Source organism: Seriola dumerili, unplaced genomic scaffold (assembly GCF_002260705.1).
Source record: "Seriola dumerili isolate Sdu_G_001 unplaced genomic scaffold, Sdu_1.0 BDQW01002134.1, whole genome shotgun sequence".
Lineage (NCBI taxonomy): Eukaryota > Metazoa > Chordata > Actinopteri > Carangiformes > Carangidae > Seriola > Seriola dumerili.
This window is the reverse complement of record NW_019176389.1, coordinates 173,532-189,126: the sequence shown is the minus strand read 5'-3', so window position 1 is coordinate 189,126 and position 15,595 is coordinate 173,532. Positions and strand designations below refer to the sequence as shown.

Sequence of the window (15,595 nt, the reverse complement as noted above, 5' to 3'; positions counted from 1 at the left end):
TGGTCGCCACTATCTGACAACATTAAACTTGCCTGTCATAACGGTTCACCAAAGTGCATTTTACTATACACAATATTATTTTATGACTGTTCTGTTACTTCACTTCCGATAACGTTAAGTTGGGTCTTTATTATTCAAAAGTACTCACCGAAAAGTGTTGTACCGTCTACATTTACAGTAGCTTGACAAATGTAATCCGTTGCAGTTCCTCATTGTGGCCACTGGATGGCGGTAAAACTCATGTACATATACGTTGAAAACATTACATGGGCTTTGTATTGGTTAAAACAAACGATGCATCAGTAAAAAACCTCCGGTATGAATTTATTCATTGTCTCCATTGGATAAAGAAAGGTTAGTGTTTCTGACTGCTGGCTGTGACCACAAAATAAAAATGACATTAGCCATCCACAACAACTTCCGGTATGTAACCGGAAGTGTTCTAATAAAGTAAACAACGAGCTGCCGGTGGATACAGACATTCAGATAGCTGCGACTAAAGGGAGCTTTTTTCATTTTAAAAGGATATTTTGCTTTTCATGCAGACGAAGGGGCATTTGTGTGAGAAACTGGTGCGACCTCTAATAAAGATAAATCGGGGTGTTTACGTTTCTGAACCTGCCAGTAAAGTGGAACCTGCCGTAGCCTACAGTAGCTAGCAGCTAAGTAGCAAGCGTCAGCCAGTAATATTCTTGCTTTTAGCTCCTGTCGAGTTATTTTCTCAAACTTTAGATACATGTATTTCCCTACAGAGACATAATACAACTGTTTTTGCACAGGTAGAATATTCCTTGTGACAAATAAACTTAACCTCATGTGTAAAACTGTTGTAATGCCCCTTTTATTGGATTGTTGCTCTCTGTATGAAACCATATCTGAAGTTTGTGTCATTATTTGTGAGAAAATATATTTCAAAGACAGGATCTGGTTACAGTTTATTACACTGACCCTCAGAGACAACAAAACAAGACCACATACTGAATATACCATATACTGAAGAGCTACATCTCTTAATGATTAATATTTCGTACAGTATCTAAACTGATGACCACAGTCTGCATGTGTTACAGCAGCTGTATCTTTTAGCAGATTTTGAAGGAAGTCAGTTTGAAGTCCCCTGTGACTCTGATGTAGCTGATGACGTCCATGCCAACACGGTTAGGGAACTGGACTTCCTGTCCATCAGGAAGCTCCACCTCAAACACGTCTCCTGCTAGCTTCAGTACAATCTAAAACAGAAATGTATTTTTTAATAGAAACACTCTGAAACATATGAAACTAAAACTATCCACCTGGCAGGGTAAGTGAACAAATATATTTTTTCTTCAAGCCATAAGCTTTTCAACAATTTCCTCACCAAACATTTTTACAGCACTTTTCATGAAGTAAATGCATCTTCTCTTCCTTCAGTTCTACTCACCTTGACGTCTGCGCCTCTTTGTAAGGGGTTGTGTATTTCCCGTTTCTCGTCACCCCAACAACCATCAGTCTTTGAGTTGCACACAAGCACAGCTCCATCTGTGTCATCATGGAAACGAGGGTTAAAGTGCAGCGCCAGGTCGTCTGCATCACAGCCGAGGTCGATCTGGAATCTGAGTTCATACAAGAAATGTGGTGTAAACACCCAGGTGTTTGCAGAGCTCAGAACACCACACAGGCATGTAACACTGGGCAAGTAATCTACAGACTATTGATAAAAGTGCATGTTTACAGATTATTTATTTTTTACTACAGCGAAAAACCCGAATGTATCTGCGTAGATATTATCGTATTATTTTATTCAGTGAAGAGGGTAATATTAAACAAGTAAAATGTGTTTGGTGAGCTTACCTCTCAGCATCGTGCAGAATTACTCCCTTTAGTTTCAGCTGATCTCCAGCTCGCAGATCTACATTCTTCAGTTCAAGTTGCTGAGAAACACACTTGTGTAGTTCAGGGTTTCAAACAATTTCATGAGCAGATGAAAGATTATTGGTAGTCATTATGGTAGCAGATCTGGAACAATCAAATATTGATATTTATCAGCTGTTTTATTCAACAAATAACAAATTCCATGGTGCAGAACAGTGAAATAAAAGCAGCAGCAGATTTAAACTTACCAGGCTCATTTTTGGTGAAGAGTCCTTGAGCTAATGGAAGATGTAGGATTATGGTGTTGGTACAGAGACACAGTCTTCTGTCCTGGAAGACAAAATGTAAGTGGTGTGGTTGTAAAGTCTTTATTTATAATATAAAGTACAAAAGGCACAGTGAAATGACTTTTAACAGTTACAATGGGGCCCCAGTCATCATTATCATCACAATGAAGCAGCCTATTCAATGTAGATGCCCTGCTCTGTTTAATCATTGCTGTTGAACTCATTTTGCAAATGAGATGAATTGTCTCCTTGGTCATTGAGCAAGAGTAACAGCTGCTGCAGTGCCACTGTAAGGTGATGATTTAGATTGAGAGCCACTGCGTACATTGAGGAGTCTTAAATTTACACTGGAGAGAAACAACTACCAGAGTATACTGTGCCTGTAGTATTCAACCAGTCTGATATTTACAGGGTTGATTTTTGAGCTTGAAAAAAAAAAAAGAAAAGATATAAACGGTTATTATTTGTTTTTAGACTATTGGTCTTCATCACAATCACACTAGATGTCTCTTGAATAATGATTTTATTTATTCATCTATTTATTTATTTATTTATTTTTAAAGAATTTGACACTGTGCTCTTCTGTCTTCTCAATCTGACCTGAACTTGATTTTTATTTAATGAATCTGAAAGCTAATTCTTCATGTCTTTATCTGCCATCATTTACAATTTATCCATTAATTACAGTGTCTGTTTGCTCAATGTCATCACAGTAACTGCCTGATATAAAAGGAGAGACCTTGCAACAACATTTTTAGAGGACCTAATTTATTCTTTGCTATTTATACAATAAAAAAATAAGGCTCTGTTCAGTTTACCTTTTCTGTTCATCAGGAAATGATCAACTAAGAATAACTGTGTGGAGACTGATGGACCATACTGAGATAGTTGGATGTTGTTATTTGTTAACAGTCACATTTAAGGACTACAACATCTGTCATCAAAACTTAAATTATTCTAAAAATATATTTAATTTTTTTTAAATTTTAAACACCAGGTTTGTAAGTAAGAATGAAACGGATATTATTATTATTACTGAATAGCTGCACTGATACTGCTGTCTTCAACGTTTTACTGCCCTCTGGTGGTAAGAGTGTGGAACTGCAACAAATAGAATTAGTCAAATCCGTCAGCGCAGGCACAAGAGCACACACTTCCGGTAAAGTAAAGTTAGGGGAAAGAAACTGAAATAAGTATGGAGGTAATAACATTAATCACCATGGAATAATGGCGTTAATTATAAATACAGACCTCCGTCAACCGCTACAGTTCGAGGTGTCAAAGTAAGAGTTACTTGGCGCTGCTATAGTTCTTGCAGCTTTATCGTGGTGATGCCGATTAGCATGCTAAGTGGGCTAATGGGCATCTTTCATCAGTCTCCCAAGATTACCAAAAAGGGCTTTTGGCTCCCTCCATTGTCACTTGAATCCCGCCTTGTCCGTCCTATATCCGTAATAGATGAAGGGAGATTCTGTTGGATTGTGGCTTCAGTTTGGTCACTTTATTTTGAGAGTACGAACCGGAAGTATTAGTATGTGGTCATATCTACAATTACGGCAACTTTACTATCAGATTAAATATGTTGCAATTCCAACTAATAACCACTGGAGGGCGGCAAACATTGATGATTCTAATGACTGACTTCATGCAAGGTGGATATGTCGGTTAAATGTAGTATATCATACGTTTGTGTCGATGTGAATGGGGTGTAAATAACTTTAGCATCGTTAGAAGAGGCTACCGAAAATTAGCATTGGTACATTATAGTATATTCATAAGGGCTTTTGTTCAGTATAACTTTCTTTTTTGTACACTTCCCTTTACCTCAAAGTTCAGTTCAGTTTCAGTGTTTCCTCTCAACTCAAACTTATCATGGAAATAAAAATCTACTATATGCAACCAAGGAAATACATTAATGAAAAAAAACTTGAATAAAGAAAATACTCAGTCCTATTTTTAATAGTAATAGGTGTAAAAAAAAAAAAAAAAAAGTAAGTTATATCTCTATTAAACCCAAATTGCTCAGTTATAGTTGTTATAATCTTTGTCTCTTTGATTTTTGAACATTCCTTGTTTCCTTTAAAGTTATCAAGTTTAAATGACTTTTGAGTTTCTCTCCTTTGGAAAATCAGTATTCTAGACCCACAAAAAAATCGGAGAACTCAGAAAAAACGTGCAAATAAATAAATGAATCCTCCTCAGTCTAGTTTCCTCTAACTCGGATCCTACTGCCCCTTTGAACGTCCAGACAAGATGGTGTCCAACAAGCAGCAATGATGATGGGGCAGCAGGTGGAGCAGCTCCATGTTGTCACATAATGAAACCTCCCTCAAGAAAAAAACAGCCTGCTAACAAGTTTGCAGAACAGTTATCATATTGTCTTATTTTTCATGATTTTTTAAAGAAAATAAGTTACTAAACGCTCATTTCTAATGACTTTTTGGATTACTCCTGTGGTGCTCTCCATCTAACAGAATTACAAGACTGAACAAAATAAATTATAAAGTATGAATTTATCAAATGTACCTTTACATATTAACATATATAGATAATTACTTTCTTTCTAATAGAGAGAAAGTAGGTCCTACATGAAACTGCTCAAAATAAAGGTTTGTGGATTATCTTGAGTAACCGGGTCATTATTTCTGGAAAGAGACTCTCCTAAATCACTCATTCTGAAGTAAGCCATAGGACAAATTCTTTTCTTTTTTAGGTGAGATATTATGGGTAAATATATTTTGTAAGCTGTGCTTTATATTTTACAGAAAACAGTGGGAGTAACCAGATGTATCATAACAGTCAACACTCCATCCCTCTCTTCTTGCTGGATATAATTCACATTATGTTTACATCCTAAATGCATGCATGAGGTAGCTCTGATCCAAAAGCAGAATTAAACGGGACAAAAGTGAGTATTAAGAATGATAGTAAAGCATAGAGAAGATAATTAACACTTCATTATTATCAAATTAAAATCTGTGTTTTTCTGGCCATAATCATTTAAAATGTAAAAAGTGTTCATTTTACCCTTATTTGGTTCAATCTGAATGTAAGAGATTAGCAAAGAGACAAAAACAAACTCACCAGCCCCAAAGTAAAATTAGCTGGAGTTCATTTTTCTATTTTAGTCATCAACTACTTTATTCACTAACTGAGAGGACTGCATGGAGCTGGTAAAAGTCTGGACTGTGTCTCCATCCACAGAATGGTGGATGAAGTAAATAATAAGCCATCTGATCACATCCTGGTGTTGCTCAGAACTGTCAGTAACTACGGACTGTGATTCCATCCTCAGAGCTTGTGTACCTGGACAGCTTGAATCATCTTGGCCACCTCTACTTTAGTCTTTCCCTTCACCGGTTTCCCGTTCACGCCTGTGATTTCATCGCCTGCTGCCAGCGTCCCCTCCAGAGCTGCTGGGGTGTTATCAAAGACCTGTGGGACAACAGAGGCCACTTTTCAAAAGGTACCAATGGCAGCTTCATCCCAAGGGTCTGGAGCATGACCACTGTAAGGGGCAGTCTGGGATTACTGTACAATAACAATACAAAGCCAAACGTGTCTCCCCAGTACAATGCACCTCTTCCACTGGTGGATGGGGCCTTACTGTAACATCTAACCACAGCTATCATAAACCTAGTCAAGTAAGGAAGAGTGGTTCAAAACTGTACTTGATTACAGTATTTGATAGTTATTTGGGACACTTTGTATAATAAAGTATTAAGAATGCTGCAGCTTTGTAAGTTGCAGGTGTGTTGACAGATTTGAGCTTGATCATGTTTGATTGATCATTAATGGAATCAGGACATCTACACTTTCATTCTTACGGGAGAACGTCCCACACCCCCCGCATGAGACTCAGTAGAGGACAGCTCATCTGTTCATAAAGTTCTTCTTATCTTATCTTCTCTTATCTTAATAGAGTTAGGACTGTGTCACTTTCAGTTTTCCTTTTGTTGTCACTGATGTGCATATGGAACCCTAAACCTGTAACACTTCATAACAAGCTAGATGAAGCTTTATGTGTTTATTTATGTTTATATATAAATAATGTACAACAGAATACACTTAGGTTTTTTATTATGTAATATACATGCTTAGCTTTGGGTTCTTTGGTCTTTCGGGTGGATGAACTCTGTCTGTTGCTAGGTTCAAGAAACACACAAATGTGGTTTCAACAGAGGATTTGAAAAAGTTTCTCTGACTCTTAATCGACTGAAACCCAGAGAAGAGACATAGACGTAATAACACAACTGTAACTAATTGTCCCTCAGGTTGACAATATTCTCTGATTTTTGCAGGGGAACCACAATGGTGAGACAGGTTCTCTTGGACGTTCTGGACGACTTGGCAGACAAAGAATTTAAGCGCTTCAAATTCTTCCCGGGGAGAATAAAATCCTCAAAGGAAGAAAAACCCTCAGAAGGGCTGACTTGGAGAAGGCGGACAGGCTGGACACTGTGGATCTGATGGTGCAGACCTATAAACGTGATGAAGCTCTGGAGATGACGAAGGACATTTTAAGAAGGATCAACAGGAATGATCTGGTGGAGATCTGCAGCTCAGCGGCAGAAGGTCAGTCACAAGAAGCAAAATATTAAAAATGTGTAGAGTGCAAGCTGTATTAGTTTGACTTATGTTTGTTTTACTCTGTCCTGCAGCCAGACAGTGGATCTAAGAGGAGAAACAGACTGAAGTTTGAATTTGTGTAATTATTGTAGTTTGAAATTCATGGACACAACAGAAAACAAGCCTTCAGCCATGCCAGCAGCTTTGTGAGGCTGTACCCAGGTTCAACAGAGCTTTGACCTAAACATCAACATGACAACATGTTCACAATGTTAACATGATGATGATGTTCAGAACATAATGTTCACCGTTTGAGCCTAGCGAGTTAGCATGCTAACATTAGCTTGTCTCTGCTGACAAGAGGCATTGTTTAAATCTGTTCAAGAAAACAGTGGCTCCACATTGTGGGACGTCATAGGAAGTGTGGTTTGCCTTTAAGAGTGAATTTAAACTTGGGAAAATCAAGTAAATCCTCTGAAGTAGATTTAAATGTTTTAAAAGAAAGAGGAATTTTAGTAACATTTCAATAGATAAAGTCGTCTGTATGTAAGGAGTATAAAGTGTGTAACTGAGAGCAGTGTCAGGATCAAACAGTAAGGCCCATGAACAGCAGCTGCAGGAAGCAAAAAGGTTGTCCTTTCATTTACAGCTGAAATAGGAACGAACATCTGAACTAAGTGGTTGAACCAAGAATTACAGATATTTGGATCTTGTCACTATCATGGAAACGAAATGTGCAAAGCCCATACAGGGCAATATATGTTTATTTCATTATTATAGATTATTAATAAGTTTATTAACTTCAGATTTGATTTCAACTTAATAGAAGAAGTAGTGTACATTAATGTATCATCAGTCTGTGGTGCAGGGTTTGAGTTGAGTCTGTGCCATAAAATATTGATGAAAATATGTAATGTCATTCCTTGATATGTTCAGTAAGTAGTTGTTAAACTGTTGTCCTCCACTCTGAGTCTGGTTTATAGAGAGGCAGTCACCGTTGTATACAGCAAAAAACATAAAATATAAAGTATTAAATTAGAATTATTAGAATGCTGCAGCTTTGTAAGTTGCAGGCGTGTTGACAGATTTGTGATTGATCATGTTTGATTAATCATTAATGTAATCAGGACATCTACACTTTCATCCTTAAGGTAGAACTTCCCCGACCCCCCTCATCTATTCATAAAGTTCATCTTATCTTATCTCAATAACCGTTTATCTAAAGGTCAAAACCTTCAGATTTAGGACTGTGACACTTTCAGTTTTTCTTTTGTTGTCACTGATGTGTATATGGAACTCTAAACCTGTAATACTTTATAACAAGTTAGATGAAGCTACACAGAGCAGGCGAAGCAAAGGCAAACATATCATATGTATTTGTTTGTGTGTGTGTGTGTGTGTGTGTGTGTGTGTGTGTGTGTGTGTGTGTGTGTGTGTGTGTGTGTGTGTGTGTGTGTGTGTGTGTGTGTGAAGGAAGATAAAAATGTGTGAGGCTAAACATTTACTGACTGACAGTGGGGGTTTGTGAACTACTGCTATTAATCTAGTGGTTTAACGGCCTTCTGCAGTAGCTTGCATTTTTGTGTATTAAAAACTGGCACTACAAACAATTTGGGCCATAAAAGAAAAGGAATTTTTTTTTTTTTCTGCCAACTCTTCTCTACTGTAACTGAACCTCCTTTGACCAGCCCACTCCTTTGTGTAGTGCATGTGTAAAATCCAAGGGCAAGTGTCAATCGGTGGTCACCGCTACAACATGATCATGAGGAAAAGATGTTGGTGCTTCTACTGCATTATCTTGATAGTTACTTAACATAAAGTGACTAACCATTGGTTTAATCACAAGGTTTCTGGGAAATCAGATAAAGCTGTTGTAGCCGTCTTCTTTCTGATATCGTAATACGTGCCACATGCCTCCCACAGCAGGTGGGAGGGGCTTGTGAGGGCAATCAAATATGATCTCTACATATATATATAGGATAGTTACAGGTAAGGCAGGCACATCTACACAGACCAGGCAGAGCGCAGAAAGCAAAACAAAAAGGTGAGTTTGTACAACATTTAGTGTTTGTGTAAATATCTAAAAATCTGTGAATGTACAGTTTTTATAAGAGACATTGACTGTTCAAACAAGAACTTCAGCTTCATACTGTGATGTTTGTTCTTGAAGTCTTGACTGCTCTGACTTGTGTTGAAGAGGTTTTATTGAGTGTGCACTTGCTGTTCAAAGAAACACATTTATTTTATCTTGACTTCAGATTTGATCTTATGTGTGTGAGGAAACTAGAGTGGTGAGATATCAGGCTCTATTTTAACCATCCAAAGCACATGTTCTGAAGTGTTTGGTGCAAGTGCGTTTTGTCTTTTTTGCTATTATAAGTGGAAAAAAGTCGCTGTTCCAGGAGCATGTTTCAAAAGTGTTGTACTTAAACTCTTAATTGTTCATGGGAGTTTTGGGGCGTAACAGGCAATAAACCAATCACAGTGCATCTCCCATTCCCTTTAAAAGCCAGATGCAGTGTTTTACACAGAGTTAGATTCTATTTGCGGTCAGTTGATCACATACTGTCAATGACCAGTGAGTGGCACAGCTCTGTGCACTCTGAGGGTCAAAGAAGGGCTGAGTGACTCAACGATCTGCGCACAGCTCTACAGTGGAGTAACGGCACAAATCACAGTGTTAGAAATATTTATTGTTATATGATGATCAGTGTGAATAAATCTGCAGTTCAATATGAAACGGTGGAGGACAAATTTAGGTGATGAAAGAAGCTTCTCTGCAGAGACAAGAGACATCCATGACACATGACGACGTTATACAGCACACAACATGTCACAAAGAAGCTCCGACCTTCTGAGGCTGTATTGTAATGTTCACCTGACTTATCCAAACATCTAGGAGTATTTTCAGCTCACTCTGCTTCTGCGTAACAGTCACATATTACTCTCTTTACAATGCACCTTTAAATGATAGTGAACAGTATCCGTTTTTTTCTAAGTCATGTCACCATTTAACACAAGAGAATCCTTCCCTAAATCTAAAATTATAAAACTTTTCATGGTTCAAAAAGAGCAGACCTTTGAAATGATGTTTTCTTCTAGAACTGAGCAGGTTTTCATTTCATGAGCTGCTTCATGTTTGTCAGTGGATGAATTAATTTGACAAAATTAAAACAAAATAAAGTTCATTATATTGATATCCCACCTGCAGACATGCACACCTTTACATTTATCTGATGACAGTTTAACACGCTGGTCTCATGTCTTAATAACCACCTTGGTCACTTTTGTCACATTGGCAGTCTTACTTGGTCAGACCTGGTAACATTTCCCAGCACAAGTCTGCAGTGAATACAGTCAGATTAACAATAAAGGCTGAAGCAGTATGTTTCAACTTGAACAGAGAGGGATTAAATGTGTGTTTCACCTTGTAAGATCAATATAAAGAAAATAAAATGTTTAACATACTCAATGAAAGAGCCATTTTTAAGTTATTGAGGAAATTCCCCTCATATATCCATCTACAAAAACTAAGAGGTAAAAAAAAACTTTCTTACAAGCACAGTAATAATTTGAGCAACAGTCTATTAATATTTTATGTCATTCATACAAATTAAGGGATGAATAAATTAATATCATCATCAGTTGAGTCCAACAAAGTCCCAATAATGTCCTCAGTGCTTGTTCACCTGTAGGATATAAAACAAGCAGCTTAAACAGCCACAACATTTCAAGTTGCAATTTTGGCCAGACAAAATGTATTGCAGATATGTTTTTTATCTATATAGTATTTATGCAATCTGTCAATTTAAAATCTGTGTTCCATGCACCAGGACGTGTTTTTCAAATGCCATCGTAGACGCAGGACCAATGGTATGAAGTGTTTCCCTAACTGCCTGCCATGCTTCCAAGGAACTGTAAGTACTGACTTAACACTATTCACATGAATCGATATTGCATCAGTCCGTATCCTCTAACAAATGTAACAACAGAATGGTAAAAAATAGCAACAAAATTCCTACGTGTTTTATTTACATTTATTTCATAAATAGTATAGTATATTATAGTATAGTTGTCTGTGCAGTCTACAAATTTCCTCCTTACTCCAGATGCCTGCTGGTGCCTGAATGTGTTACCAAGTATATAATCTGACTGACATTAGCATTTATTGATTGTTCTTAGCATGTATGTTCATCTATCTGCTGCTTAGTTGGTGACCTCTCACTTAGGAAAAGAGGTTCTTACAATGGTCTAATCTGATTAAAATAAAAAAATAAAAAACACATTACATTGAAACAAATGTTTTTTTAGTGTTGTTCAGTGGATGAACCTGATGGGGACGACAGCAGAGCAGCAACAAGTGAACCTGGGGTCAATATCGTAATCACATCTACAGTAAACGGTAAGAGAAAAAGATGAGCAATACCATTACATCCATCTATAATAAAGTTTTATGTGCATAGAATAGAGTGGGGACTAAATATTAGCCACATAATCCAGAGCAACATTACAAAACACAGCCTCTAAGAATACCATACTGTACTGTGTAAATCAGTTTGAGGAGTAGTTGTTTTGACATGTACAATTCGCAATTGCTCGGAGGACCACCACCAAAACTGTGTATTTACTGTCCAACTTTCACATGCTTACACACCATTTTCTACTGTTGTGGTGACTTAAGACATTCTGCAACATCTATATCTAAAAGGAAATGAACAATTAATGAAAGCCTCTATGAAAGACCTGTGAGAGGTAAGGAAAGGGGGCAGATGAAGCTGAATCCAGAACGTTTTGTAACTGCATGGGATGATGTGGTGGTTCTCCTCTGGCTGTCATTTAAAACCCCTCCCAAGATGGTGTGAGTTTTTCTTCCACCTCAAAGGTTCGGTAAACAATCATTACTGCCACTAGATGTCACATTAGACCACCAGCATCTCAGACCAAAACAAATGCTTTGTCATCCACAACTCTCTTGTCCACTGCAACTTAAGAAAACACATGCAAACAGACAAAACACAAGTTAATTCAGAAAACATCAATTTGAAAACACATGCGCTGCAAATACTCACAACACAACAAAGTGTATTATTATAATACATGTATTATATTACATCCATGCGCACTTGTTCAATAGTAATGACAGCATTTTGTTTGCAAAGGCATTAACGTAAACTTTATTAGAACAAGTAACAAAGGAACCAATTAGGTAAAGTGACTGAAAGTAAGTTACAGAAATCAAAGGCACTTTATACTTAATAAGAATTATAATAATTATTACTACGCACTACTAACAACCACTGGTACAACTACACATCCAATGATGCTACAGAGAAGGAACAGATGAATGTAAGTCAGTTTGTAATACCTGAGCTTGACAGGTGAATAAACCAAAATATAAAATAAAATAAGAAGCTATGCTACTTGTATGTCTGTGGAACAGCTGATTCAGCGCGGCAGTGTCCAGAGTGAGTGAGAAGATGATGATGCAGCAGCCAAGATGTTGAGATGAAGATTCTGATGAAGTTGAGATTAGTGGAGGACCGTAGAATCAGAATGGGAAACCTAGCAAATGAAATCCAAAGTTGCATCCAAGTGAATGTCTGAGGGAATTTTTGGGAGAGAGATTCAGAAAGATGCCTGGCCAATCGGCTCGCCCTTCCAGAGACACAATTACACATCTGTGGTGTCCGCAGCTGTCCATGTATGTGTCTGCACGCAAGTAACTGAGGCCTTACACCCACTCTGAGCTCGTTGTTCACTACAGGCCAGATGTCATCGTGCTTATTTATTTACTTTTAAGACAACTTCTTAATTACAATATTTTGTTATTAAATAATTAAAATGAACAAAGACCTGTGGAGGTGATTACAATAAAACCAAACATCACATGTTCATTAATGGTTCTGTAAATATTAAGACATACATTTAGCAGACATACAACTCTCAGAATTCAAGTCTACATGATAACAAAGCTTTAATAAAAGTGATAATATAAATGTACAGATTAAAACTATAAGAACAGTAATGAAGTCGATCACTTTAAGATTCCACATATTTTCTTGAAAGAGTCTGGTGCAGAGTAGAGGAGAGGTAATCAGAGGGAGGGGGACTTTAGGAGAAGTGTCCTAGGCCCTGTTCAGACCTGTCCTTAACATCATGATCACTCACACATTCTGAGGTGGACTGGACCACATGTGCTCACATTCATTTAGAAGTGTAAACGTGAATGCGTCCTGGTCCACATTTAAGGACCTCCTAACAGTCTAGTCAATTTCAAGTCAATTTTTATTTGTATAGCACCAATTCACAACATAAGTGATCTCAGGGCACTTTCCAAATAGAGCAGGTCTAGACCTTCTTTTTATATTATTTACAGAGACCCAACAATTCCCACCAAGAGCAGCACTAGGCCACAGTGGCGAAGAAAAACTTCCTTTTAAGAGGCAGAAACTTTGAGCAGAGCCAGACTCGGGGGGGGGGGGGGGGGGAGCAATATTAATAATAGTGATAGTAGCAGCAGTAACAGCAATAGTAATGTAATGGGAACTGTAGTGCTCCTACTGATAAAAATACTGATGACAGCTAATAACATTACTAATTATCATTATTAATTATAGTAAAGTTAGGCAGCAGGTGTTAAACAGGATCATGGGGCAGTAGCTGGTTTGCAGTTGCAGATCCAGACTCTCCAGCTGCAGCTCTGGAGGCCAGAGGATCTGCGGAGAGTAACAGGAAGGAGATAGAGAAGGAGAAGAGAGAGAGAGGCACACAGCCTGGACGCTCTGTGGTTGAGGGAAAAAACAAACAGTCCGAATGATGCAGTGATATTCAGAAAGTTTACAGTGATCTCATCAGCAGGACAACCTGGACGATACTGTACTGAGTTTAGTGGTAGGCCGGTGGTAGGATGGCAACAGGTACAGAGCCTGAGTTTGTAAAAGAATAAGAAGCTAACTGAAAGTTAAGGCATAAAAATACATTTTATGTTTAGATGTGAAAGTCTGAATGGAGTCAGACAGTCTGATATCAGCAGGGAGGTTGTTCCAGAGCAGAGGGGCCCGAGAGGAAAAGGCTCTGCAGCCAGCAGATGTCTTTTTAACTCTGGGAAGAAACTAATTAGTCCCATTATGAGCACAGTTTCATAATGAACTGAAAACAATTTACTAATTAAAATGACTAAAACCTTTTGTCATTTTTAGAGCTGCTGATTAGCTAAACTCTCTCTCTCTCTCTCTCTTGCGTTCTTCTGAAAGATATCCCACAATTCACAGTGTTATAAAATATATGAACCAACTAATTAGTGAAAGTTCAACAGTTACCAAAGAATGTTTCCTTGATTTTTGTATTGCATATCTGCAAAATTCAAATTCAAACCATAGTGTCTCTGTATTAAGTGTAGAGTACATGTGTCTTTTTGAATACTGAACATTGTAAATATACTGTGCATTTTTGACATTAACATAATTTTGCAAATACATCTTATTTAACCTGAACTATTAACTGACCAGAAACAGTTTCTCTTATAACTGACCTGCAATCTGCTTGTTGTTACATTACCTTGCAGTAAATCACCTGGAGGAGAGAGCAGCTACAGTAGATCAGCCGGAGGAGAGAGCAGCTACAGTAGATCAGCCGGAGGAGAGAGCAGCTACAGTAGATCACCTGGAGGAGAAAGCAGCTACAGTAGATCAGCTGGAGGAGAAAGCAGCTACAGTAGATCAGCTGGAGGAGAGAGCAGTTACTGTAGATCACCTGGAGGAGAAAGCAGCTACAGTAGATCAGCTGGAGGAGAAAGCAGCTACAGTAGATCAGCTGGAGGAGAGAGCAGCTACAGTAGATCACCTGGAGGAGAGAGCAGCTACAGTAGATCACCTGGAGGAGAGAGCAGCTACAGTAGATCAGCTGGAGGAGAAAGCAGCTACAGTAAATCACCTGGAGGAGAGAGCAGCTACAGTAGATCAGCTGGAGGAGAGAGCAGCTACAGTAGATCATCTGGAGGAGAGAGCAGCTGCAGTAGATCACCTGGAGGAGAGAGCAGCTACAACACAGGTAAAGGTGAGATCTTTTGATCGTCTGTAGTCACTGTCATACAGCAACATTTCTTTTCACTGCTTCCTATTTTTTATGAGGTCAGGTTAAAATCTAGCACAAACACCTGTAAACCCCAACCAAAGGTTGGAGAGTTTGCCTTTTTACTTTAGACTTGGACAGTGTTTGACTCCACGAAGCTCCTTGTTTGACACTGGATGAGTGAAGCTTTTTACTGAAGAGTTTACTTTCTTCTCCCTCAAAAACAAACCTATTTTACTTAGTTTAGTTGCTGCAAATGGTTTCACTTACTTTAATTTTAGGTTTTGTTGTACTCTGAATAGTGTACCACTGTGTTCTTAATCTCAATGGTTGTAACCTATTTATTTTAAGATTAAATTGAATTAAATCACCTGTTTTCTCAGTGTGATTCAGTTAATGATGGAAAACACTCAGAGAAGAAGAATGACAACACAGCGAGAGGAGGAGAGTCTGAAATCAAGTCTGTTCCATCTGCAACATGTGAGAAAATAATTTTGAATGAATTATTTTATTTTGCAATAACAAAAAAAACCTCCAGATTCAAATAAATTACTAACTAACTAACATTCAAAATCATTTACAGTGAACATGAGAAGAATGTGTTGATTCAACTCTGGCTCATTGTTGTCTTGCAGGCACCTCAGATGTGGATATGAGTGGAAACAAAGATAAGGTCAGAAAATACTAATTTATTTCACAAGAACTTGAGGACTTTTTACTTTATAACCATATGTTGTTACCATTTAATTTACATACAGTAAATGATTATTTATTATTTCCAGCAGTCAATGGAGATCTCTGGAGCGAAGAATAGAAAC

General features: G+C 37.8%; 1 protein-coding gene across 1 annotated transcript; it reads right to left on the bottom strand.

Annotated features, from left to right (window-relative positions):
• Positions 1-1,044: 1,044 nt before the first annotated feature.
• Positions 1,045-2,118, bottom strand: LOC111239192 (galectin-2-like). Its single transcript, XM_022769014.1, has 4 exons — positions 2,100-2,118; positions 1,831-1,910; positions 1,421-1,592; positions 1,045-1,229 (listed from the first exon to the last, which is right to left on the bottom strand). Exons 1-4 carry the CDS (start codon positions 2,106-2,108, stop codon positions 1,083-1,085), a joined length of 408 nt encoding a protein of 135 aa, XP_022624735.1. The 5' UTR covers positions 2,109-2,118; the 3' UTR covers positions 1,045-1,082.
• Positions 2,119-15,595: the final 13,477 nt, after the last annotated feature.

Coding starts and splice junctions, on each gene's coding strand:
- LOC111239192 (XM_022769014.1), bottom strand. Junction 1,593..1,830: donor ATTCTGCACGATGCTGAGAG/GTAAGCTCACCA, acceptor GTATGAACTCAG/ATTCCAGATCGACCTCGGCT. Junction 1,230..1,420: donor AAAGAGGCGCAGACGTCAAG/GTGAGTAGAACT, acceptor TTTCTGTTTTAG/ATTGTACTGAAGCTAGCAGG.